Here is a 27260-nt window from a genome sequence, read left to right as displayed (position 1 = left end):
AGACCTTCCCGGAGAAACTCTGCTCACAGTCCTCCGGGTTCCCGTGCAGAGGAGCTACAAGTGTTCATTTATGTGCTTTCAATGAAGGGAGTGGGACTTCTTGTAACAATTTAGATCCCGCAGAAAGGACTGTGTGTGTTCTTTTAATACTCACCTGAAGATATTTTTCCCCCATTGATTTTAGAGAGAGTGGAAGGGAGAGGGAAAGACAGAGAAAAATATCAATGTGAAAGGAACACATCGATTTAACCTCCTGCATGCGCCCTGACCAGGGCCTGGACCATTGACCAGAATCAACCCGGGACCCTTTGGTCTGCAGGCCCACTCTATCCACTGAGCCAAACCGTCTAGGGTGAAAGTACTTTTTTTTAAAAGTAAGATTTATTGATAAGTCCATTTCAAAAGATAGCTATTCAAAAATACTTTGTTGAAAAAAAAATACTTTGATGACTACCTTCAAGAAGTGTGTGTATAGCCCTAGCCGGTTTGGCTCAATGGATAGAGCGTCAGCCTGCAGACGGAAGGGTCCCAGGTTCAATTCTGGTCAAGGGCACATGCCCCGGTTGCGGGTTTGGTCCCCCAGTAGGGGGCGTGCAGGAGGCAGCCAATCAATGATTCTCTCTCATCATTGATGTTTCTATCTCTCTCTCCCTCTTCCTTCCTCTCTAATTATATATATTTTTAAAAAAGAAGTGTGTGTATAAGAGATTATACAGGACAAGGCAACAATATCTTTTTTAAAAATTACATATGATTGACATACACAAAGCTGTACCTATATAACATATAAGACTAGATAAGTTTGGAGAAAAGTATACACCCATGACACCATCACTACATTCTGTGAATGACAATCTTCATGGAAGAGTTACACATAATATGTAGGGGGCTAAGCTGTTATTGCTGAAGCTTCCCATGTGATGGAAGCACAAACAGATCAACTGATGTCTTCAGTCTGCAATGAGCAGCCTGATGACCATGGCACCGAACTGTGAGTCTCCAGGATTCTGCCCAGGGAGCTGTTAGAGCCGTGGCTCAGATGCGGCCTGCTGTTGATGGGGGCAGTGGGGACATACAGAAGGGCAACTCAGCTGTCTTTTATGGAGAACCTGCTTCTGGGAACTTACACCATTTTTTTTCATTTTGCTTTCTTTTCTTTTCACATCCACAGCTTTCTGAATTTCTGGATGATCCTGAGTCTAATCATTATATATTTTTTCAGTTTTAGAAGTAGGGTAACATAAGATAGAGCCTGGTGTGGTTCATGGCTCAATATTAGTGAAGATGAAGAGTGTATATGTTCTTTTGGTGTTTTTCTCTCCACCCCTCAACCTTAGTATATCTTTTGTTGATCTGGTTGACACATTGTAATGATTCATATAGGATTCCACTGCATCGACATACCTAAATTTGCATTCAGTATCTTGTAGGAGATCTGTTTGCGGATTTGTTGTAATTTGGGTGATTTCAGCAGTGGTGACTGGTTTTGCTGATCTAGTCCCAGGCTCCTTCTGAGGCAGGGTAGAATAGTGTTTAAAAGCATGGGCTCTAGAGCCAGATCTTCAAGTAATCAGCCCCCAGTAAAAGCAGATATTTTATATTTTAAACCCCGATGCTCTTAAACACTACCTGTGGCTGGGTTGCAGGTATCATCAGATCCTGGGGAAGCAGGTGGTAGGATGAGAATAGGAAAGTTATGTTGGGACACACAGTGTTGAAGGGACACGGAAAGAGCTGGGTGTGGGTGGCAAAGAGATGCTCCCAGAATAGTAGGGTCTGGTATGGAGAGAAGAGAGATTGTTTGAGGGTAGAATTGAATTTTGGAATTTATGTTCAAAGGTGATCTTTTCAGCATCACCCAAGAAGTATTGGGTTTTGTGACTTCCCCATATGTAGGTCTTTATTCTAATTTGGGGCCTAATGAATACGTGTTATTTGCTATCAGCATCTAAACATATTAGTTCTGAGCTGAGGTGCTGATTTCTCCTTCTGAGCTTGTATCTCAGTTGTATCTACAACTGAGCCCTCTGTAGCAGTTCCCAGGGCCCGAAGAGACATGGGAGGAAAGCTTGTTGGCTGGGGAAAGGGACAGCTATGCTTAAAGCCAGTCAGATGAGGGTTTAATTCTTGATTTCAACTCTTACTGGCTGTGTGACCTTGGGCAAGTTGCTTAATCTCTTGAGTCCTCAGTTTCCTCATCTGTAAAGTGGAGAAAACAGTATTTCTATGATTGTGCCAATTAAATGAGAAAAGGCACAAAATAAGTATTCAATAAATGGCAGCTACTTTTGTGTTTATTCTTGCTATGCATGCTATCTACTATGCACTGGAGGCAAGAGCTGTCATGAGTGTGTGCAATCCAAGCTCCCAGAATGAGACCCACACCTATGTAACAAGGGATCCCTTTCGATTTCAACCCATTCGCTGTTGATGGCTTGGCATATCTCAGCCGTTCTGTCCCAACAAGAACCCGTAGAAGAGGCTAAGGAAGAGAGAGGCTTATGCATTTGCTTAGTCCATGAGAAAACCTTAAATTCTGTCTCTGGGTAAAGAGGAAAGGAAAAGTTATCCATGAGATTTCAGGTTCCATGAGAGAAGGACATGTCTATTTGGGTAACATTTTTTGTCCAATGCCTGGCACGTGGGCAGCAACATAAACACTTATGGAATGTTAGGAAAAGGCATCTAGAGGTGATGTGCCTCACTCTCAGAAACTCAATATTTGAGTATCTGCATTCATTCACAGAAGACCTTCAAGCGCTCCATCTGGGCAGTAGTCGAATACAGCCGAGACCATGAATTCTTTGCGCATTTGGACCTTTGCACTATTTAGACCTCTGATCTGAAGGTGCTGGAAAGTCAGGGGACCCTCTGAGAAGCGTCTATTTTCCATTTCCCCCCCGCCCCCCACCTTCTTGGAGGAGACACACAGGAGGGCGCCACTCTCTTTTATCCTTCTCGAAATGGTGAGTGTGAGTGACAGAGGTCTCCTCGGGACAGCATAAGAGAGGGCCAGGAGGCAACAGTGAGGAGGGGGAGTCTGGATATGACTCTGGAATTTCCTAATAGCAATTCCTCCTCCGCCACTCCCCACCCAACTCGGGATCTCTGGTTATCATCCTCCCCAGCCCTAAGAATCCTCCTGCCCTTGTTGGCAGGAGCAGTGAGGAAGCATGCCCACAGGAACCACAACTCATGAATCAGCAGACAGATAATTAACTGGGGGAATGACTGAGCAGCTTTAGGGAGAAACCACTGGACCTGACCCAGCCCCCTCTGCTGCCCACAGAGCTGGCCTGCTGCTCTATCCCATCACCCCCTTCCTCCTTCTGAACCCTGACCCTTCCTGAGCGGGAAGCTCATTGTGCCTGGTGGAGCTCAGGTCACAAATGGAAATGCAGGTGGGAGCAGGGAGATCACACTGCCTATTCTCCCGGTGTAAACCGCTGGTATTTATTTACATGTGAAACTCTCCATGTACACAGCACCTCCAGGAACACTCATTTTTAAAAGTTAAGTTTGCCGAAACCGGTTTGGCTCAGTGGATAGAGCATCGGCCTGCGGACTGAAAGGTCCCAGGTTCGATTCCGGTCAAGGGCATGTACCTGGGTTGCGGGCACATCCCCAGTAGGAGATGTGCAGGAGGCAGTTGATCAATGTTTCTAACTCTCTATCTCTCTCCCTTCCTCTCTGTAAAAAAATCAATAAAATATATTTTTAAAAAAGTTAAGTTTATTGAGGTATAATTTACATACGCTAAAATTTATTCTTTTTAGGGCGTATAGTTCTATGAATTTTGACAAATGCACATTTAGGTAACCATCAGCATAATCGAGATATAGAATATTTCCATCACTGTCCACCAGTGATTTTCAACCCTTTTCATCTCATGGCACACATAAACTAATTATTCAAATTCTGCACCACACCAAAAAAATGTTATATTTTTTGACAACCTGAGGGGAGAAAAAAGATACAATATTGACTCATTCACACTGGACAGCTATTGTTATGTTGGTTGTTGTCATTTTTTTATTTGACAATCTAAGGGAAAAGAAGTCAGTGCTCCTGGCTAAGTAGTCAGGTATCGCATGTTTTAGAAATTCTTGCGGCACACCAGTGCGCCTGCCACAACACACCGGTTGAAAATCACTGCCCTAAACAGTTCCCTTGAGCTCCTTTGTCATCAGTTCTCTTTCCCCATCTTTAGTTCCTGGCAACTACTGATCTGTTTCCTGTCCTTATAGTCCTGCTATTTGCAGCATGTCATATAAATGAAATCATACAGTATGTAGCCTTCCAAGTCTGGCTTCCTTCACTTAGTATGATACATTTGAGATTCCTTGGTTGGTGTTGCACGTATCAGAATGCTAAGAGGTTATCTGAGGCTACTTCATTTTCCTCAGGTGTTGAGACGGTTACCCTGAAGGCAGGAGAGTATATCCATCAAACCTGGATCCAATTTCCAATTTCTTAATTTTCTAATTGAATGTGTTTGGGCCATGTAGGTTAAGCCATTAGCTTCTCCGAGTGCTAAATAGTAATATCTTCAGGATATTGGAGAGAGTTCTGCAGCAACCAGCACTTTTATTATTCTTGGTCCTAAAAGCATTGGATAGTTTATGGCTAAATATGGTATGTCACATCCTAAGGTCCAGAAACTATTAATTAAGTCTGGGGATATTCTACCTTAAAATTTTTTTTTGGTAGCATCTTTGAAAAAAATTCCACTGTAAATCTTCCTTTCTGCTTTCTGTCCTGTTCCCACAAAAAGACTACTTTCCCTCACTCTCCGCGTTTCTTAGTTCAGTTAGTAAAGATATTTGAACATTCAAGGAGAGAGTGAGAGAAATGTCCTCATTATAAGAAAGTCAAACATTGGAGAGTAAAATGGCTGGTTCCCCTCTAATTCTATTCCATAATGTCCACCATTGATAAGATGGGGTGTTCAATTCAGATCTTTCCCTCTTGCACATATAATTCTCACGTGTATGTGTATTCCTTTACCTAAACGTGTGTTACATTTTTTTAAAACTTACAAAAGCCACTTCCTTCCATATAGAAAAAAATAACACTTCAATGTGAAAGGAACTGTGGTCTGGAATTGAGAAACGTGTATTTGATTTGTGGCTCTGCCGGCTTTTTCATCATTTTGCTGTGTGACTTTGAACAAGTCATCTTACCTCTGGGCCTCAGTCTCTTTGTGTCTCAGGGGCTGAAAAGTTGGCAAAGGGGATGAAGGGGGAGACTTTGGTTTGCTCCTTCACCTCCCCACCATTAGCTGGAGAGGTTTTCCCTTTAATTGATTAATAATGTGGAATTCCATGTAAGAATTTTTGGAGGGAAAAAAGGAAGGTCTGCAGCTACAGACATGCTTGAAAAACTTCATCCTAGATGAGAGCTCCAGATGTTTAGCAAAAGGCACACTTAGTAGCCACTTTAAAAGTCCATGGGGTCAACCCTAAATCTCTTTGCTAGTGGAAGTCTTGAGTATATATAGTTATTTATCATTATTGTTATGTCTCAAGTAGGATAATCCGTAATAGGATCATTGTCACTTAATAATATACACTAGGCATCTTTTTATGTCAGTTTATGGCTTGCCGTTATTTATCCCAAGAGCTATAATTCTAGCCAGAAGGCATACCGTTATATGGATATACCTGAATTTTCTTAACCAATTCCCTGTTGGCAGACACTGGGGTCATTCCCAATTATCTGCTACTACAAGTAAGACTGCAGGCGATATCCTTGTGCATTATTATGCCTCTTTGTTTCTGTTTCTATAGGCTGATTTTTTAAAACTAAAGCTGTTGGGTCAAAGGACATGAATATTTAAAATTTTAATAGGTTTTGCCAAATTGTCCTCCCAATTTGCCTTCCTATCAAGACAGATTGGCAGCGAGGACTGGTGACAGCACGGTTGTCTGCTGTCCATAGCCACAAGACATGAGCTGGAGGAGGAAAAGTAGCAGAACTGGACAGCTGATTGCCAAGGTCACCACCAGGGCACTGCTGGGCTGGGCCTCAAACCGAGCTTGGTACAGGCTTGCCTCTTCTCTGTGAGTGAATCAGATGGGAGGTGGGGCCCGTACTGATAACATTTTCCAGAATCTGAGATGCAACATTTGAGTCAAATACCAGTTAGACCACTGAGCATATGGAGAAAAGATAACCCTCACGCAGGTTTGTGCAACCACTATGGAAAACAGTGTGGAGGTTCCTAAAAAAATGAAAAATGGAACTACCTGATGACCCAGTGATTCCACTTCTGGGTATATATCCAAATAAACCCAAACCACAAATTTGAAAGAATATATGCACCCCTACATTCATTGCAGCATTATTACAATAGCCAAACTATGGAAGCAACCCAAGTGTCTACCAATAGACCAGTGAATAAGGAAGATGTGGTACATATATACAATGGAATATTACTTGACCATAAAAAGAACAAAATCTTACCATTTGCAACAGCCTGGATGGGCCTAGAGGGTATTATGCTAAGTGAAAAAGTGAGTCAGAGAAAGACAAATACCATGATTTTACTTATATGTGGAATCCAAAGAACAATATAAATGAATAAACAAAACAGAAACAGACTCATAGATACAGAGAACAGACTGATGGTTGCCAGAGAGGAGGAGGGTTGAGGGACTGGGTGAAAAAGGTGCAAAATAGTCATGGGGATGAAACATACAGCATAGGGAATATAGTCAATAATTGTAATAACTTTATATGGTATCAGGGGAGTACTGGAAATACCAGGGGGAACACTTTGTAAAGTATATGATTGTCTAACCACTATGCTATCCACCTGAAACTAATACACAATAATATTGAATGTAAACTGTAATTGGAAAAAATGAAAGAAAAACTGTAATAGTTAAGCCAGTAGGAAGACATGGACACATGTGCATTGTTGGAGGGGTCTTGGGCCCTGGGAGGCTAGACCTCCTAGACTCCTAGTCACCCTGTTGATGCTTTCTGGTTGGAAAATAAACTTACAGAGCTGGCAGCACCTTGAAGATCATCGACTTGAACACCCTTTATTTTACTGAGAGGCAAAAAGGGAGGCCCTGAGGGTGAAGTGACAATTAGGTTAGTGGCATTGGTGTGGCCTATCCCTGGGGACTCCTGTCTCCTGACTAGTGCTTTCTCCCCTGTATCCTATTACAGACAAAGGACTTGTCTTTTGTCTGACCCTGAGATGGAGGGGAGTGGGATGGGCAGGAAGTGATTATCATAAAGGTAAGGAGGAAAGAAACCAGCACTTACTGAGCATCCACCATGGATGGTTCCTTCACAGATGTCATCTCATTTAAACCTAACAACTCATGGCATAAGTATTCTGCCCATATTTGGGAGCATGGGGGAAAGGAAGCAGTTGCTTAGAGTCTCCAGTGCATTGCTGATATGGTGGGTTAGGCTTGTTAAAGCCCAGGGAACAATGATAAGCTCTTGAATAGGGATGTGGCCAAGAAATCAAAGAGTCCCTGGACCTAGAGAGAGCATGAAGGGGTGTGCCTGAGGGTACACAGCTTTCCATGGTGAAAGCGGCTTTAGATCTGTCCTGCTTGCCAGTCTGCATGCTTTCCGCACTGTTCCCTCTGTCACATGATAATAGCGTTCATTGTTTTACTACCCCTGCCCTTACGGTGTTTCCCAGAGACTGAGTGTTAATTTAGATCACAACCGTCCAGAAGACAGGATTCTATCTGGGGATGGGCTTCATGGAGTGTTCACACAGTTAAGGACGATAACTAGACACGATTTGGCTTCACTGACAAGGGCAGGGTCTACTGGCTAAAGGGTCAGTGAAAGTGTATAACCAGTGGATCAAAACATTTGAACTTTGTCCAAGGGGCTTTGCTTGCCCAGAGCAAAATCCTTCCCATCTTTCCTTCATGCCCCACAAGCCATTCATCAGCAAATCCCCAGAATATACCTGGGGTCTGACCACACTATCGACACCACTACCATTCCAATCCAAACCCTGCCATCTGTTGCCTGGATTATTGTAATAGCTTCCCAATTGGCCTCTTTCTGGTCTTGCTCCCTCTCAGTAGCCAGGATGATTGTTTTCTGCTCGCCTCTGCTCAGATGCCTCCAGTGGCTTCCCAGCACATGGAGCGTGAAAGCTGCCCTCCCTACCACAGCTATAGTTTCCTGACTGCTTCTCCAACCACCTCTCTGTCTCTCTCCTCCTCCCTCTCTCTTTCTACTATTTCTTTTTTTTAATGTATTTTTATTGATTTCAGAGAGGAAGGGAGAGGGAGAGAGATATAGAAACATCAATGATGAGAGAGAACCATTGATTGGCTGCCTCCTGCACACCCCATACTGGGGATGGAGCCCACAACTTGAGCATGTGCCCTGACCAGGAATGGAACGCTGACCTCCTGGTTCATAGGTTGGTGCTCAACCACTGAGCCACGCCGGCTGGGCCCTACTATTTCTTTAAGAAGCTGAAGTCCATCTAGCTCTTGTCATAGTTTTTATCTGTAATGCTCATCCCCTAGATGGTCCCATGACTTCCTTCTGTATATCATCTTGAGATGTTAACTCAGAGAGGCCTTTCCTGGCCACATTTTCTAAAGGAGGCTCCCTACTCTCAATGTCACTATTCCTCTATCCTGCCTTATTTTCTAAAGCATTTACCACTGTTTGAAATTGTACTGGTTGTTGTGTATGTCTTTTGTTTTCATCTTCCTCACTAAAATTTACAAGAGTTGGAGGTGTGTTTAGTTCATCAATGTATCTTCAATGCCTAGGAGAGTGCTGGGCACAGTTAGATGCTCAATAAAAATTTGTTGAGTACATAAATGAATGAATGAGTGCTAACACCATGACATATATGAGAGGAAAAGTGTACAACTAACCTCTTTTCCATTGTCCATAGGTGGGTTTACCATAGCAAAGTTCTCATTCCAGGCTGGCTTTTCTCAATTATGCAGAGGATTTCAGGGCAATGTTCCTCAAAAGCATGTCATATTTGCTATGGAAATGCAAATCCATTTGGTATTAGGTTCTCAGAGCTGCCAAAACTGGGTGGCTTAAGACAACAGAAACATATTCTTTCTGGAATCTAGAAATCTGAAATCAAGGTGTCAGCAGGACCCTGACTGGAGACTCCGGAGTGAATCCTTCCTTGCATCTTCCTGTCTCTGGTGGCGGCTGGCAGTCTTTGCGTCCCTTGCCTTCCAGTTGCAACACTACAATCTCTGCCTCTGTCATCACGTGGCATTCTCTTTTTCGGTCTCTCTCTTTTATAAGGACATCAGTCTTGTTGGATTAGGGCCTTCCCTAATGATTTCACCTTGATCACATCTCCAAGGACCTTATTTCCAAAAAAGGTCACACTCATAGGTACTTCCACATATCTTTTTGGGGGACACAGTTCAACCCATAACACATGTTAATATCGGTGGAGGCAAATTATACAAATGCCTTCTAATGTTGAAGACCATATTTAATTGGCTCTGACATACTTAAAAAAGACATTTTAAAATCTCAAAATCAGAATGCATCCTACATGGTAGTTTGGATTTCCTACTGCTTTGAGCGATGCTTCCTGGAGCTTTCTGCTCAGAGCACGGAGGTCTGTGTTACCTGGAACTCCACCTGCCTGTCTCCTTCCCCTTCCTTGTGTTACTGAGCTGCTGCTACATTTAACGAAAGAACAGAAATAAAATAATCTTTCCTAGCAACTTGCTCTAGAGAAGCCACTTGTGCACTCATAGTGCAGTTAAGCGTGAGATGTTTTGTTTTTGGATGACTCACCCAGCCAGGTGACTGCGCTGGAAGATCAGGCACTGCCTGAGTCACTCTGTGTCCCCATGGACCTAATTAGTGATGAGCCAAAAGTCAGTGGCAGGGCTGGGGACCCAGGCCAGAACTCTCTGGCAGACAGTAAGAGAGATATCCCTCGTGTTTACAGTACGAATCATCCTCCCTTCCCACTAACACGTCTGCCTCTGACAGCCCTCTCCTGAAAACCCCTGGTCCCACGAGGGTGGCCTGTTTCTGCGTTCCGACATCCTGTCTCATTGGACAGCATGTCCTCAAAATAGCTCTCATTGACGCATTATGACTTCCATTGGTTCCAACTCCCTTCCTTGTTTTTCTTTTTTCTCCATTTTCCCCACCCTTTGTCTCTTTTCTGGTTCTGTGAATGGGGCTGAGGTGCCAAACCATAGCTTTCTACTACTTTCCAGGCAAACTTCTTGGCTGCCCTTGTCTATTGTTTCTAACTGGCCTGCTCTGCTTGGCCATCCCTCCTAGCTTGGATTTTTGAACACCCAACATTCCTCACTCCATTTAGAAGCCAGATCTGAGGATTGATCATTGTCTTCTAGCCTGAGGCTTTCTGGCTCCATGCCCTCACTACCCCGGTGTTCAGGGTGTAGAACTGTCTTTAGGAGGGGAAAAAGAAAGTAAAACCTTCACCGCCTGAAACAGCTCACCTGCAGGATAAAACAACAACAACAAAAACAACAGCGCCCAGCTGGTGTGGCTCAGTGGTTGAGCATCGACCCATGAACCAGGAAGTCATGGTTCAATTCCCAGTCAGGGCGGTGTGTAGAGGCAGCCGATCGATAGGTCTCTCTCATCATTGATGTTTCTATCTCTCTCTTCCTTCCTCTCCGAAATCAATAAAAATACATTTTAAAAAACAATAGCAACTGTGGAAGCATTTGTTGAGTGCTTTCTCTGAGCCAGCCGTTGTGCTCAGAGTTTGACAGATTGGTTCATTGAACCTTTTAATCACCTCGTGAGGACCAGGGCCAGTCCCCCTGTTTCCTTGCTCTGGCTAAACTGTTAGAGAGGAAAGGGGTGGTAGGAGTTGTTTGTTTTCGGCAATGACAGAGTTCTGATGAAGGACTTCTTCCAGTCACTTCTCCAGCAGGGCTGAGTCTGGGCCCCGGAGGCTGAACAGGAACATAGGCCTTATGAATGACTGGAAACAGAGACCCAAACTCCTTCCACATGTTCGGGAGGGAGGGGTGGCTTCAGGACAGCAGCACATTGAATCAGCATGGCCCAGGCACAGAGACTTCTGATGAGTCCATCACTTTCAGCCACTGCATTCCAGGAACTTGCCCTTGATGGCAGGCCTTGGTGGGGGGTATTGGGGGTGGTTGTTATTGGTTCTCACGAAATCAACCTGTGATTCATTAAAAAGAGATGTAAGGGGAACTGGGTAGCCATCACTCCCCAGGCATAACTTCCTAAAGAACAAATCCCAGCAGCACTTCATCCTCCGAGGTCAGGGACTGCCCATTCACAAGGAGGGGTCTTGCTGTTATTTACTTCACATCTGAGAAGGCTTTCTATTGTGGCTGCAAGTCGAGGACTCATAGGGAAATGCTAAGTTGAGAATGAATGGGTAAATGTATACACTGGGAAAATTTTTTCAACAATAAGTTGACAGTGTACTCCATGGTCACGTCCTTCTCACTCTTCACGTGGTCTCCTTTCCCTGGTGAAAATCGATGGCATTTATGTCCAGAATTACCCTTCTGGATGCCAATCCCATTGCAAACTTCACAATGGGAAGCAGATTCCTAAAATAGTTCAGGCTATGCTCCTCTCAGAACTCTGCCAATAAGAGGGGCTGTGTTCATGTCTGGCTGGAGAAAGAGAAATTGTGATTCAAAATTGGTTAAGGTTCTGCAAGGCAATAAACCCTAACCTTTGGGGATTCCCTTTCCTACCAGACAGAAATCACGTGTGTTGCTGCTGGGTAAGAATCATATATCTCGTTCTCACCGAGAATCATTTCCATTGTTATTGATTTTCTGTAAGTGCACCTCTACTCTTGAAGAGTTGCATTCTAATTGATCGAAGTCAAATAAAGGTACACACCACTAGAAAGTCAGATAATCCCTAAGCATGTGGGTCTACTAGTCAACACCCTGAATTATATCAAGGGCACCGAGTATTATTTCCAAATTTTTGATAATTTTTCCTAACACCTCTCTCTCTCTCTCTCTCTCTCTCTCTCTCTCTCTCTCTCTCTCTCTCTCTCTCTCTCCATTTTCTTGGTATGCTTTTGTCCAGAAGTTGGAAGGGAGAGAGTTCAGTCACACTATAATAAAATGGACTGAGACATTCAGCTCAATGAGAAGTTTTGGAGACAATGGGAAAACATCCTAGCTGTCAAAATGGTTTCTCTCCAATAGATTTGCTAGTCTCACCAGCTCGGGGCAAAGAGGCCACTTTAGCAAACTGGATAAAGGAACTGTCAGGATAACTGGGTCATGGGAAGAATGGGTTTTTCTCATTTGCTCCTTATATTGGAAAAAGGCGTTCCTGGAGCACAGAAGGGTTCACCTGGCCGAGCTAGGGAAAGCAAGGAGGATGGTGGCTTTCTGTCCAAGTAAAAACCTGAGGTTTCCTTCCAGGCTGGGCTTCTCAGGGCTATTTTGGGCCCTCTGTTTGTCCCTGCTCCTCCCCCACCTGCTTTTCCACTTTCCTTTGACAGTATGAAGACTGTTGACAGTTGAGTACTTCTCCCTTACCTCAGTGAATTCTTGTACACATCCTGTGAGATAGATATTATCATTTCATAGAGGTTATTGAGTTGCCCAAAGTCATGACACAGGTAGTTAGAAGAGCATTCAGAATTCAAGTACAGGCTTTCCAACATGTTCTTCCAGCTTATATCAGTCAGCCTTTTCTAACATTTCTGCAATTCTCCCTGGAGCATTCTATGCTTGGATCCAAAGATATATGTATTGGGAAGTTTGATAAGATTCCAGAAATTTTTTTTTCTGGTAGGCCCATGGGAGCCTTTCATGGCCATCCCAGCCCCCCAATATTTAGGTTGCATGTTAATGTTAGTGCATCAGGGCTTTGGAGCCCCTGTGTAATGGCTATGAATACATCATCAGAATAATTGGAGAAAGGACACATTGCCATTGCTCTGGGCCTCAGATTTTCATTTGCACAGTGTAGGTGTCAAACCAGTTGCTAATTCAAGCCTTTCCATCACTTATGAGCTGACACTTGGGTCCATGGCTCAGCCTTGCTCCATCACCTGCCATCACTGTGGCCTCATCAATGTCGGTCAGTGATGCGTTTCTCCTGACCTTCCTCATCCTTCTTCATATCAAACAGCATGTATTTGGTAAATGTCTGTGGTCTGGTTAGGGTGAGATGGTGTGCATCTGAGAGCTGTAAACCTGGGCATTTGGAAAAATTGGGAAGGATGGGGCAGGCCTGTTACTTTATCAAGTCAGATCAGGGCTAATGCCTTCGTCTCTCTGTTGCAGGACCAAACATCTGTACCACACGAGGCGTGAGCTCCTGCCAGCAATGTCTGGCTGTGAGTCCCATGTGTGCCTGGTGCTCAGATCAGGTAAGGAGCAGACACTTAACCTTACTTATTTCCCAGACTTAGCTGTTTTTGTGCAGGAACAGACCCATGGGAGATCTAATTCAGATGCTAGTTCAGGCCTTCCCATTGATGGATGCTGAAGTGAGCTGTTATGGGGTGCTGCTGGGAAGGCAATCCAGGGTTCATCACATGGCCCGGGGCCCTGGCCAATTTGGTTGGTCCTCCTGGACTTGCTGTAGCCATTGCCACCCTTCACCACACTTTGCTTACTTCTTGTTGGGGTGGAATACTCTGCAGAAGTAGAGCCTCAGACCTCAAAGGGAGAGGCAGGAGAGGATTATAGTTTCACTGGGGATGCTGGTTTACAGACATCCCAGAATATTAAAAGGCAAATAAAAAAGGACCTTGCCCTTGTGTGGGGGGAATGTTTTGTCAGAAGGTATTTTCTCTTTTCTTTTCCTCTCTGATGATGGAGCCCCAGGACTTTACCTTTTATTTTTCTCTCTCTCCTCCTTTTCTCCTTCTTTTCCTCTCCTAGGTGTCAATGAGGGAAGGACCAATTTGATGAAGATGGGTGGGTGACAGGAAAGGGTTAGCTGTGTCTAGGCAGAGGGTTTGTTGTGTCTGGGGCCCTAGGGAATGAGTGTGTCTGGGGGAATGGCTGTGTTTGTGGCTGGGACAGGAATTTGGAGCTGGCAAGACCTATTTGAGTTGTGGGGGGGTGGGGGGGGTGGGGCGGGGAGAGTGTGGCTGGAGAGTTTCCAGTGATTACAGAGTTGGAGGCTGAGTCATTGGCCTGGCCCCCAGCAGGTGGTTACCTGAACTCCTGGCATGGCTGTATGTATCTCAGTCATCTGAGGCGCCCTCTGTCACGATAGCATGTTCTTGCCCTCGGCAGTTTTGGGACTGCTCTAACCCAGGCTCTCATTCTCTCTGCTTCTCTTCCCAATCTACTGAGTTTCCTAAAAAGGCAACTTCCTGACAGGCTGGTGGTGGCGGGGGTGGGTGTGTGGGAGTGGGAGGCTGTGTTTATGCCTCTACAAGGGGACTGATTGCCAAAGGCAGAGGCCAGCTCAACACACTGCTTTGGCCTGTGTGCAATTCAGCACGGGAACTGCTTCCAGAGGCAGCTGCCCAACATCTGGGCCACATTGACTTCATTTAGCAAATGAAACATTCCCTGGGGCTGCGAGTGGGGGTGCAGAGGGGGATGGGTGAGCTGTTCCCCTCCACCCCAAAGGTTCTCCACCCCTCTGGGCTGAGCTGGCTGCTCAAGTGTGATGTGGTCTCCTCCCTTCTCATTTGCCATATCCTCCTTCCCTTAGTCACCATCCTGATAGTATTAAGTTTCTTTTACAAGGAAGTTGGAATTCTGTAGCTGAATCCTGGAAGATGGGAGAGCTAGATGAGGAGGGTGCCTTATTGGATGGATGGCCTGAAGCTGGCTGGGGCAGTGGGGTAGCCACAGGAGCAGCTCAGTATCTTCCTCCCTCCTTTTTCTCCCAAAGCAAGAGAAAGTGGAGACAACTATGGCCCAGAGGAGTCTGGGGGAAAAGAAAACATATTCTTTTTAAAAAAATAAAATATATTTTTATTGATTTCAGAGAGGGAGAGAAAGAGAGATAGAAACATTAATGATGAGAGAGAATCATTGATTGGCTGCCTCCTGTACACCCCACACTGGGGATTGAGCTGCAACCCGGGCATGTGCCCTGACAGGGAATCGAACCCTGACCTTCTGGTTCATAGGTTGACACACAACCACTGAGCCATGCTGCCTGCGCAAGAAAACATATTCTTAGAGTGTCTGTCACCTTTCTTGATCTGCATAGGGACAAGATATGCTGAGGATTAACCCAATGAAGCCCCTAGGATTCATAACCCGATTTCAGAGATACAAATGCAGATTATTTATGATGACCCTGGTGAATTTTGTCTCCTGGGAAAGACCAGGGGAGGGCAGGGTTTGAAGGTACAGGGTAAGATAAAAGCATAAGGTAGGACCAGACAAGGAATGGGGGGTGTAATCAGAGAGGAAATGGGTACACTAGGACCAAAAGCAATTAATGAGGGGAGGAAGAAAGTCCAATAAGATATTCTCTGGGAGAATGCAATATAAACAGGAAAGTGGGGGAGGTCAAAGGTTTAGCGAATGACTACAACTATCTCTGAGCTAGAGGGAGAAGGGGAGGGGAGGAAGAGCAAGGGAGGAGGGGGAGAGGAGGATATGGGAGGAGCCCCTTGTGAGACAAAACACATCAGCCAGGGAGGACTGGGAGGTGGGAATCCCAGGCTGTAACCTGAACATGGCTGTTATTTTTTCCTGACGTTTCCCCTGCAAAGGCTGTTTAACTGTTGAAAGTGCCTTGGCTGTTGACTTAAAAAAACCAAAAGTGAGCCGTGGGGGCCATTTTGTATGTGATTTGTTGATTAGTTGACCCTGGAGAGCCCGCTGCTTCTGCCTCCCCTACCTTGGCTGTTGTAGGCAGGATTGGCAGAGTCTGGAAAAACAACTGGTTGGGCTCAGCATTCCCTTGGTCCTCGAGGACAGCAGCTCTGGGTGTGTATAGCAAGCATTGGCCCCACAATAGGAAAACATAGCTAATGTGGATGAGTGCAGAGTTTTGGGCCCATCGCATAGGGTGTGTTCTTGGGGGGTTGGAAACTGACATGGGTTGGGGTGGTGTTCTGTCCTTGGGCTGTGAATCTAGCAAAGAGGCCGGCCTCACACAGAGATTCAACTTATGGTCTTGACCTCATTGGCTCCATGTTGGAATCTAAACCCTTCCAATCTTGCCTGGTGGTGAGAATGACCTGGGGTGTTGGTTAAGTATAAAGGTTCCCAGGATGAATCCTGTATCTACTACATCAGAATAGGTTGTTATGATAGCAAGTTTGGTAAATACTGCTAATTGAAAGGGCTGATCGTCGGGGCCATGGTGGGTCAGGTGGAGCTAAAGTTGCCAGATAAAATACAGGACACCCAGTTAAATTTTAATTAAAGAAGAAATAAGTTTTAGTATGAGAATGTCCCAAGAATTTGCTAAATTTGGCAACCCTGAGGTGGAGGGAAATACTAGGAATTTTTATATAGCCCTGACTGCACATAAGGAGGTGGACCAGCTCACACTCAGCTTGACATCCAAGGATGAAGAAGAATGGGTTTGGGTCTAGCAAAGTACAAGAATCCAATAGGAATTACTATGTTCTTCTCTGCATCTCTGGGGAAGGGCTTAGGCCACTATTCAGTTCCTTTTTATTTACTAACATCATTTCATTCTTCTCCGCTGCTTTTCTTTTCTTTCTGGTTTTTGTTTTTTTATGTTTTGTTTTGTTTTTTAATCTGGAGGATAAATGTTTATCTTGAGAGTTTTGCTTTAACTTTTTATTGCAAAAAAAGTATAATATTAAAAGTGTTTCTCTGTGAAACAATAGGTGTGAATACTAATAACCATGAACTAAAATGCTTTCCTTTCCCCTCCTCCTTTCTGTCTCCTCCAAACTCCATTCTTTGTACATTCAACTGATTTCTTATTCTCACTGGATGTCAATCTAGAGAACAATGTTAATTTATTTGGGGTTGGGTGTTTAGTAGCTCTCTGGGGGGGGGGGGGAGTAAGTACCAGCACATATTATTCTTTGTCCTCCAAGAACAGAGTACACCAAAATGGTAGTAGTTATAATGCTAATAGTGGGAAAGAGTCCCCTTCTATTTGCATTTATTTGTTTATGTATATCATACCTAAAGGATTTCAATATGTTTGGCTTATTTTGAGATTTTTGTATTTGGAAAGCATTTCACATTCACAGCCTTATTTTAATCCCCTGACCAACCCCGTGAGATAGGTAGGGCAATGACGGTTATTCATGCTGTACCTTCCCAGTTTCCAAGATGGGGTTCATGGAGAATGGGAGTAACAGCATGTGTCACTCTCCCAGGAGGAGGGCTCAGCTCACACAGCACATGGGCCAGAACCTCCCACCTCTTTGCTTCAATCTTCCTCTGGGTCTTGGTTATTTTTGCCCATTTTGTGTAACAGCCGGTTTCAGTGGGAACTGAAACTTTAATATTCCACCCTTCCTCCTCCTCTCTGAGTAACCTGGAGACATTCTTTCTATCCACTCAGCCTGGACTATTGAGAAAAGGAATGTTGGCCAAGTGTATTGAGGTCACTGCCTTGGTATTCTTCTGGGGCAAGAGGCTCTCAGGGAGAGCGTGGCCGAGGAGCAGGCCTGCTCTGTTCCTGACCTCTGGTGTCAGTGACCACAAAGCAGGAGGGGGGGGGATGGAGACAGTTTTTGTTTCTTAGTGTTTATATTTCTAAGGAAGCTCATAACAAACCATAAGGACAGTCAGCAAGGCTTAGCTCTTCAAACCTTCCAATATGCACTGTCCCATTAGAAAATGGGGTTCTGGAAACCAAACTCCAAACTCCTAACATTTCCTCTCTTTGCTGCTGCAGCTTGAAGATGCAGGATGGCCTTGCTGCTCTCATTCAGTGTCCTGGTCTCACCCCTCCCTCTCTCCTTCAGCATCTGTCTCAGTCCTGGAAAGACTCAGCTCCTCGGTGCTTCTTGTTCTATGCAGTCATTGCCTTTTTTGGAAGGGTTTCTCCCTGGGGCTTAGTGGGCAGCTGGAGTCCGAGATAAGGTAGGGAGTTTTCCGAGCAAGAAAGAGACTGCTTCCTGAGGGAGAAGCTTCGGGAGAGATGGGCAGGGGCAGCAAGAGGCGTTTGGGCACAAAAATGCGAACTGTTCATGAGTTCTGTCCTCTGTCCTTCTGTCCTCGGCCAGAGCTGAGTGCCGAGAGGGGATTTTCATTTCTCTCAGAGGCTTGGGGGATCTGTGCTGCCCCTGTTGGAACCTTCTGAGTCAGGAAGGTTAAGGCTTATGCACTGTTTCCCATTGCTGATGTCATTTCTCGACCACATACCTGGGAGAAAGAAGGAAGATGCTGGCTTCTGAAGGCTCTTTCTACTTTTTGCCTGGGCCAGGGCGGTCCTCATGCTGTTTGTCCTAGTGCATTCAGGCTGCTGTAACAAACATACCATGGACTGGGTGGCTTAACAACAAACATTAATTTTTACAGTTCTGGAGGCTGAGAAGTCCAAGATCAAGGTACCGTCTGCGTCATAGATGGCTGTCTTCTTGCTGTGTCTTCACATGGCAGAGAGGCCAGAGAGCTCTCGGGCTTGTTTTGAAGGGCACTAACCTCAGTCAAGAGGGCTCCACTTCGTGACCTAGTCACCTTCTCAGGCCCCACCTCCTAATTCCTTCACCTTGAGGGTTAGGGTTTAACGTATGAATTCTGGGTGGACACAAACAATCAGGGTGTAGCCCTATGGTGTTGTTCATCTCTCCACCCACCTTGGGAAGCCATTCAGCCCATCAGAGGAGGGCTGGGCAGGAGAAGGAGGGAGATTTCTAGCATCATGAGGGGTTTTAGGCTGTGGAGTCCTGACTTTTAAAACATGAATAGCCCCTAGTGGCCCAATCCCTCTCCTGAGCTACCAGTCACCTGAGGGGGCTAAAGAGGCAGAATGTGATCTATCCTTCCCCTACCTCCCACATCCTCATCCTGCATTCTGTTCCCTACCTGGGGCGTTCTCTGGTGTGGCTCTTCCCGGGCCCATCACTTCCTGCTTCTCTGCCTGGGTTCTCACTCTATGCAGAATGTAATACCATTTATCATTTTGTGAGGAGAATTGCAGTCAGACAATCTAATTAGCATCTCACTTCTGCCACTTCCTAGCTCTGTAACTTTGGGCAAGTCACTTAATTTCTTAGATTTCTTACCTGTAAGATTGGGTTCCTCGTTTGTGAAGTCTCCCAGCCTCAGGTTCCTCACTTGTAAAAGGAAAATAGTTCCAGTGTTACAGAGCTGTAACCAGGAGGCCCGCAGTAACCCATGCAAAGTGCTTAGCACAGTGCCTGCCATGCAGTAGGTGCTCCATAAACGTTCACACTAGTTGTTGTGGGATATCGGTATGACTTAGTCAGCTGACTTCTGGAAGTGGTTGTGAGAGGGGTGGGTGGAGATTGAGGTTTGGTTTGAGGGCTTGAAGGCCTAGATATTGTGAAATAGGTCCAGGGTGGGGTTTTCCAGATTTCCTGCCAGTCCCTCCAGCCTGCCAAGGAGCCCCGATGGACTTGTGCCCACACAGCGTTGGCTAAATTTACTGGATGTCAGAGCAGGAAGGGACTGAACACACCCAGTCCTCTAAGCCCCTTTTGAATAGGTGAGGAAACTGAGGCCAACAGGAGTGAAATGAGTTATTTGAGGTCACATGCCTAGTTCGTGGCAGACCTAGGATCGAACCTATTTCCTGATTTCCAGTGTTCTTTCCAGTGCAGATGTCTCCCATTCAATACTCAGGTGTAAACACACACAGAGCTCCAGAGGGTGGGATACACACCAGGGTTTTTGGAAGGGTGATCAATTGGCTCTCTGTCCAGGGTGAGGGAGGAAGCTTAAAGTGATAGGATGGACTCTGGCCAGTGATCTGGCACCATGGGACTTGCCCAAGCTTGGGAAGCTTATTCAAAGTTAATTTATCCAGGAACTATTTACAGAGCATCTTAATAATAAAAGGCTAATATGCAAATGGTCATGAAGCCCTCACGTGTAACGACCAATCAGTAGGAGGCTGCATGCACAGCAGGTGTGGGTGGGCAGGGACTTGCAGCATCAGGGACTTGCATGAAGCTCGCGTCCCCGCCCCCGGCTCCAGGCCCAGGGATGTGAGGCTCACGGAGGCCTACCTCTTTGGGGCGATGGATTGTGAGGCTCCCGCACTGTGACAGGGCACAGGCCAGGCTGGGGGGAGCCCCCCGCACCCCGAGTGCACGAATTTCGTGTACTGGGCTACTAGTCTCATAATAATAGCTAACCTTCATTAATCACTTATTCTGTGGCAGGCACCATGCTACGAGTTTTACCTGCATTGTCTTATTTTGTCCTGCATAACATCCCTGTGAGGCTGGGGCTGTTACTGTCTCCACGGTATCGCTGAGGAAACAAGGTGTGGAGCGTTTAGGTGACTCATGCTAATCACTAGCTAATAAGAGGTAATGCTGAGATGTAGTCTCAGTCAATCTGCTCCTATGTGCTTAGCCCCTACTCTCTGCTGCTGCCCAGTACCTCTTCCCCCATCACCTCTGTGGTAAGTCCTGGTTTGGGAACTGGGAGTAGAAAAGGAACAGCCCCTTCCCTCATAAATCTCAGATCCTAGTCAGTGTCTTAATGCAGTCAGCTTCCAAACTGCTTTGATCTTGACCTTCAGAAAGAAATTGCATGTCATTATGTATTTTACATATTATACCCTACTCCCAAACATATACATGTTTCACAAAACAATATTTACTTTTGCCATTTATGTACTTTCATACTTTCTATTCTATTCTATTGCATTTTATTTGATAAATAGATGGTTGAGACCCACTTCATTGATTTTTAGGACCCACCGTGGGTTGCATTTCAGATTTGGAAAAGCAGTAGCTTAACAGGCATCGTACTGAATTGGCTCTCTTCCTGGCTACCAATCCACGAGACAGTACTCACCCAACCTTTCTGTGGCCTCAGTTCTCTCCTTCTGTATAATGGATCACACGAGTTCATTTATGCTGGTTCAGCCCCAAAATGCTGGATAAGCTCTCAGCCATTGGGAGGCAGCAGGGCCTGCAGGAGGCGGAGAACCACCGTGGCTCCAATTACAGGGCTGCCCCTTGGGCTCCTGTTTTACAGACCCTGACTCCGGGCTCACCCCGCTGTAACCTGAAGGAGAACCTGCTGAAGGATAACTGTGCCCTGGAGTCCATCGAGTTCCCCCTCAGTGAGGTCCGCATCTTGGAGGCCAGGCCTCTCAGCGACAAGGGCTCTGGAGACAGTTCCCAAATCACTCAAGTCAGTCCCCAGAGGATTGCGCTCCGGCTCCGGCCAGGTAGGGATGGGCACACTGTGGGGAGACACCGGGCAGATGCACACAGGGCACAAGGTGGAGGTCTGATCAGGAAGCGTTGGGGAAGACACTCGCAATGGTAATGGTGCAGGAAGAGAAGGATGTGGGGAACGGTGTGGGCAGGAGAATGGAAGATGTTGGGACTTGGCGTCAGAAGATGGGAGTTTGAATCTTGACTCTCCCATATATTAGTTATTATATTAGTTATTTGAACTTGGGCAAGTTACTCATCCCATATATTAGTTATTTGAACTTGGGCAAGTTACTCAACCCTTCTAACATAGTAGGGACTCAAAAAACGTTTGTCCCTACTTTCCCCCAATGCCTATTTTGCCAAGCTTGTGCTTTGTGTTGAGGCTCAAATGAGATATAAGATGAGAAAGCAATTTATAAGCCCCCTTTCCGTGTGAGATTTGGGGCAGGGACATGGGGGCAAAGAGAAGCAGAGGGAGGAAGAATTAAGCTAAGAAACAGGCTTTTTGAAGCATTGATTGTGACTTTTCTGATTAAATCAAGACTGTAAGAAAGCACCTTCTATGTGTAAGTCATGTGGGTGCTATGGGTTCAGCCTTTTCTAGAGTTTGAAGTATAGTAACTACCACAACTTCAATGACTCAAGGTAGTAGACTCTCAGGATCCAGAGGATTAGGCAGATGGGCAGAGAAGGTAGAGAATATTAAAATGGAAAAGGTTAAAAATGGGAGGGTCAAGAGATTGGAAGGGGAAGGGGGAGAGGAGAAGGGACCAGGGTTTTCAAGTTTGGTTTGGTCAAGAAGTTTCTTAATCCTGTGTCCATCCAAATCCATTTGTTAAGTCTTTGAGAGAGAAGAGGAGAAAAACTAACATCCTTCTGTCGTCTTCCAGATGATTCGAAGAGTTTCTCCATCCAAGTCCGGCAGGTGGAGGACTACCCTGTGGACATCTACTACTTGATGGACCTGTCTTACTCCATGAAAGATGATCTGACGAGCATCCAGAACCTGGGTACCAAGCTGGCCTCCCAGATGCGCAAGCTCACCAGTAACCTGCGGATTGGCTTTGGGGCCTTTGTGGACAAGCCTGCATCGCCATACATGTACATCTCCCCACCAGAGGCCCTCAAAAACCCCTGCTACGAGTAAGTCCTTCTGGAGAAGTCAAGGCAGGGCATGGGGGCAAAGAATATAGGGATAAGAGACTTAATCCTTCCTTAGAAGGCTCTTAGAAGCATTGATTGTGATTTTTCTAATTAAATCAAAGAAAATTTAAGGAAATACTTTCTATGTATAAGGCAAGTGGGTGCTATGGGATTCAGGGTGGGACATAGCTCCAGCATTTTCTAGGGTCTGAAGTGTATTAACTTCCACAACTTCTATGACTCAAGGTAGTAGATTCTAGGGTAGCTTTGTTGGCTATCTTCTGACCAAATCATATCTTCTCTCTACCTTAGTCTTCCTGTCCAGCAAGTGAGCCACCCTATTGATCTGAGTGTTGTGGCAAAAGGTCTCAAAAGCTGTTTGAAGACCTAGAAAAAAAATCTATCAGCTTCTTGGTCTTGTTCACAACTAAACTGGAAACAAGAGAATGCTGGGGGTAGCAGGAATAAGATCAAAAGTAGAGAGAAATTTATGGATAAGTAAATAGAGGAATTATGATTTCAGAAGGATTGATTTCATTGTTATTTTCATCATTGTTCTACTCATCAAGAGTATGAGTCTTCAAGGTTAAAATACTTATTATGTAATTGGTGGAGACTATGAAAATCCATAACAATTTTTAATGATGGTTTCTGAGCCTCACAAGTACAGATTTATTTTTGAGTTTTCAAAGTTATATGGTATGCCTTTTTAAGCTTCTGAGTTGTAAGGTTCCCCAGTTAAGATATCAGCCATCAATTAAACAAACAAACCATTGGGCTGGGGACAGAAATGCTACTGTCTGGCACAGATCTACCAACATTGTTATTGGTGAAACGTTTGCTTTATTGTTGTGTTAATGTTACTTTAGAGAAATATTAAATATAAGGTGATAGCAACAGCAAGAGCCTCTGAGCTAAGTGCTTTGTGTTAACTCATTGAAGCCTTACAATAACTCTTATGAAATATGTGCTCTCATTTCCCATTTTTATAAGTTAAGGGTAGAGAAACTTGCCTAGGGTTCCATGACTTATAAGTAGAGGAGCTGAGATCTGAACCAAGGCAATGTAGTTTTGCAGCTCACTCTTTTGCCCTCTAGGCTAGCAGGAGGTAAGGTCAATGTGGTCATTTGAGGGGTTTGGAGTCTAAACTGGGTAATCGTCTAGGACCTAGACTCTAGGTAATTTCCAGTTCTCTACAAATATGGATAATCCTGTTATCCATATTTGTTTCCCCTTTTTCCCCCTCCCACTCCCCATGTAGTCTTTCCCATCAGGCTGTCTGCTTAAATTATCTTCTTCCCTTCCCAGTATGAAGGCCACCTGTTTGCCCATGTTTGGCTACAAACATGTGCTGACACTAACTGACCAGGTGAACCGCTTCAACGAGGAGGTGAAGAAGCAGAGTGTGTCACGGAACCGAGACAGCCCAGAGGGTGGCTTTGATGCCATCATGCAGGCTACAGTCTGCGATGTGAGTTTGGAGGGCATGGAGTGCCGTGTGGTTAGTGCAGATCAAATGGGGAATGACGTGGTTCTACTGTGGGGATTTCTATGTGAAATAAGAGCTAGGAATTAAGCAGAGCTTCATAGGCAAAAATAAATAAATAAATAAAAATAAAAATAAAAATGAGTATAGGCAAAAAATTGCTCCTGATAAGCAACCTCTGCTTATATCTGCTCCCTGGCCAGAGCTGACAATTTTTGAACCACTTGGTAGCAGATGTTCTCTGGGAGAGCATTTACTCATCTTCTCTAGAAGTGTATCAGGATCAAGCTAGGTTAACTTAACCTCAGGTAAGCAGGAAGATGTTAAACAAGGATTTCTTCTAGCCCAGCTCAGCTCTGCAGATGCAGGTGGGTTTCTAAGCGGGCCATGTGATTATCACTGGAATTGAATTGTGTCTCTTGGCTGCTTGAACTAATCAGCCATGAGACTGTTTTCCTAAGAAACAGAAACCCCTGAGTTGGGAAATTTCAACTTGTGTTCCAAGGACTGGGACTGAGGCCCTTCACCAAGAGAACTTGTTCAGACCTTCAGGCAGGGAGGTCCTTTGGATCTTTGTTTTTTGCCAATGAGACATCTAAAATTGCTTTCTCGCCCTAGCTGGTTTGGCTCAGTGAATAGAGCGTCAGCCTGCAGACCGAAGGGTCCTGGGTTTAATTCGGTCAAGGGTACATGCCCGGGTTGCAAGCTCAATCCCCAGTGGGGAGCGTGCAGGAGGAAGCAGTTCAATGATTCTCTCTCATCATTGATGTTTCTATCTCTCTCTCCCCCTCTCCTTTTCTCTCTGAAAATCAATAAAAAAATATTTTTAAAGTCGCTTTCCCTCTTTTACCTTTTTTTTTTTTTAAACAGGAGAAGATTGGCTGGAGGAATGATGCATCCCACTTGCTGGTGTTTACCACTGATGCCAAGACCCATATAGCATTGGATGGAAGGCTAGCAGGCATTGTCCAGCCCAATGACGGGCAGTGCCACGTTGGCAGTGACAACCATTACTCTGCTTCCACTACCATGGTGAGGTTCTTGGTTTTTTTTTTGTTGTTGTTGTTGTTTTAAATATATTTTTATTGATTTCAGAGAGGAAGGGAGACAGAGTGAGAGATAGAAACATCAATGATGAGAGAGAATCATTGATTGGCTGCCTCCTGCACACCCCATACTGGGGATTGAGCCTGCAACCTGGGCATGTGCCCTGACTGGGAATCGAACTGTGACCTCCTGGTTCATAGGTCGATGCTCAACCACTGAGCCACGCTGGCCAGGTCATGTTGAGGATCTTGACACCACCTATGCTCTCCATTTACCATGGCCAGCTGCCCTAACCCAGGCAGAGTTTTTGTGTGAATATGAAAATGGAAGCCCTTCCTCTGGCCAGGGTTCAGGGCTCATTTCAGCCTGCCCTCACCCCCAACTGGACATTCTTATTCAGGGTACAACCTGTACAATCTGTAGTCAGGGCCTGGCTGTGATCAGTATTACCACTATCTCCACTGCCTCCAGCACAAGCAATAGCATCATAGCATCCAGAATGGACCCGGAGGACTTTTGCAGGTCCAGCTGGAAAGCAGGCCTTCTCATCTACTGCATGGATTAGCCCTTCTTGGAATACCATCCTCACTTTTGGTTATCAGAAGTAGACAGAGAAAAAAGAGACAAACATCATCAAAAGCATGGAGAGCTAGTCCTGTGAGGAAAAGTCTCAGAATCATTTAGCTTGAAAGAATGAAGGGTAAAGGATGATTTAGCTGAGATATGAGAAGCCTTCTTATAAGTTGTTTTCTATGATCATAGAAGGTTAAATAAGAGGAAAGGGATTTAAATGGAAACAAGAGAAATTGATGTATGCCATAAAGAGAATTTACAGATCCTCAGAGTGCTGATACTCTGGGTATCTTGGGGGAGGTCTGAACTCTTTATTTTATCTCTTAAAGACAATATAGCAACTACCTTGTCTAGGTAGCTTAAAATATACACCTGTGTTAAGGCAGGAGCCTAAGCTGGATGATCTCATGAGTTCCCTGGAAGGTCTAGGATCCCAGAGACATGTTCACAATTCACCAGCATCCCCATTGTGACTTGAATTCCTCGGTGTCAGTCATATCTAAGTAGAGCACTACCCAGCAATGGGTGAGTCAGTAACCACTGACACTTATTCTAGGTAAGACTCCTTACCAGGGGCTAAGGTAGATAAAGAGACTATATAGAGGTGCTACCCTTATGAAATTTTTGGTTTCGATGAGGAATGAGTTACCAATAACACCAGATGCATGCTTAGTGTTAAATGATCAGCACAGTCAATAAGGTCTTTATATATTCAAAGGAGGAAAGCTCCTCATGAGCTGGAATGGTCAAGGAAGGCCTCCTGGGGAAAGCAGGACCTGAACTGTGTCCCTAGGCAGGAGCAGGATTACCAAAAAGAAGGCCACTCTAGGTGGGAGAAAGAGAATAGGCCAGGTCAGTGGTAAGTGGAAGAGGGAGAGAGGTGAGTGGTGATTGGAAAGGAAAGGTGGAAGGACCACATGGTGGAGTATTGCAAGCACCAAGCGAAGGCATTTGTCAGTAGTTGCAAAACAAGCATCAAAACAAGGTCTAACAATACCTGGCCCATGGAAGCAGTTCCTTGGTATGAATGCACCGAATTCAAGCAGGAAAAAAGAGGTGCTTAGTTTTGACACCACCAGCCTGTACCTCTTCATTTAACCCTGGAATTCACAACTGGGTTTTTGCTGCTACTTGCCCCATTGCCTCACATTGATCACGGGGTGGAAAGGTTTATGTAAGTACCACCAATGTCTGGGCCATGGCTCAAGTCAGCCAAGGTCTAAGGCTTAGAGTCCAGAGATGGAAGTGAATAGACTTCTTAAGTAACTTCCACATCCTCCTTTATATATTGTATTGATTTCAGAGAGGAAGGGAGAGGGAGAGAGATATAGAAACATCAATGATGAAAGAGAATCATTGATCGGCTGCCTCCTGCATGCCCCCCACTGGGGATTGAATCCACAACCCGGGCATGTGCCCTTGACTGGAATCGAACCTGAGGACCCCACCCCACCCCAGTCCACAGGACAATGCTCTATCCACTGAGCCAAACCAGCTAGGGCTCACATCCTCTCTTTTTATAGGATTATCCCTCTTTGGGGCTGATGACCGAGAAGCTGTCCCAGAAAAACATCAATCTGATCTTTGCGGTGACTGAAGGAGTAGTCAAACTCTACCAGGTAACTATGCCATCAGGGCTTCCTAGAATGGGAGTGGAAGTGGGAGTGGGAGTGGGGCTGTGATGGGAGGACTTATCTTAGGGAACCAGCATTGACCATGGTTCCCAACCAGGAAAGA

The 27260-nt window shown here is 45.2% G+C and overlaps 1 protein-coding gene across 1 annotated transcript in view; it reads left to right on the top strand.

Annotated features, from left to right (window-relative positions):
- The window catches only part of ITGB3 (integrin subunit beta 3), a 51998-nt gene that overhangs the window by 1229 nt on the left and 23509 nt on the right, over positions 1-27260 (top strand). The window contains exons 2-7 of the mRNA XM_006092181.3: positions 13278-13363; positions 21087-21282; positions 22165-22417; positions 23726-23888; positions 24774-24935; positions 27047-27142. Coding sequence (XP_006092243.1) covers positions 13278-13363; positions 21087-21282; positions 22165-22417; positions 23726-23888; positions 24774-24935; positions 27047-27142 — 956 coding nt within the window. The remainder of the gene's footprint in view (positions 1-13277; positions 13364-21086; positions 21283-22164; positions 22418-23725; positions 23889-24773; positions 24936-27046; positions 27143-27260) is intronic.

Source organism: Myotis lucifugus, unplaced genomic scaffold, assembly GCF_000147115.1.
Source record: "Myotis lucifugus unplaced genomic scaffold, Myoluc2.0 scaffold_99, whole genome shotgun sequence".
NCBI classification, from domain to species: Eukaryota; Metazoa; Chordata; class Mammalia; order Chiroptera; family Vespertilionidae; genus Myotis; species Myotis lucifugus.
Note: the sequence above shows the minus strand (reverse complement) of the source record. Positions and strands in the feature narration are given on the sequence as shown.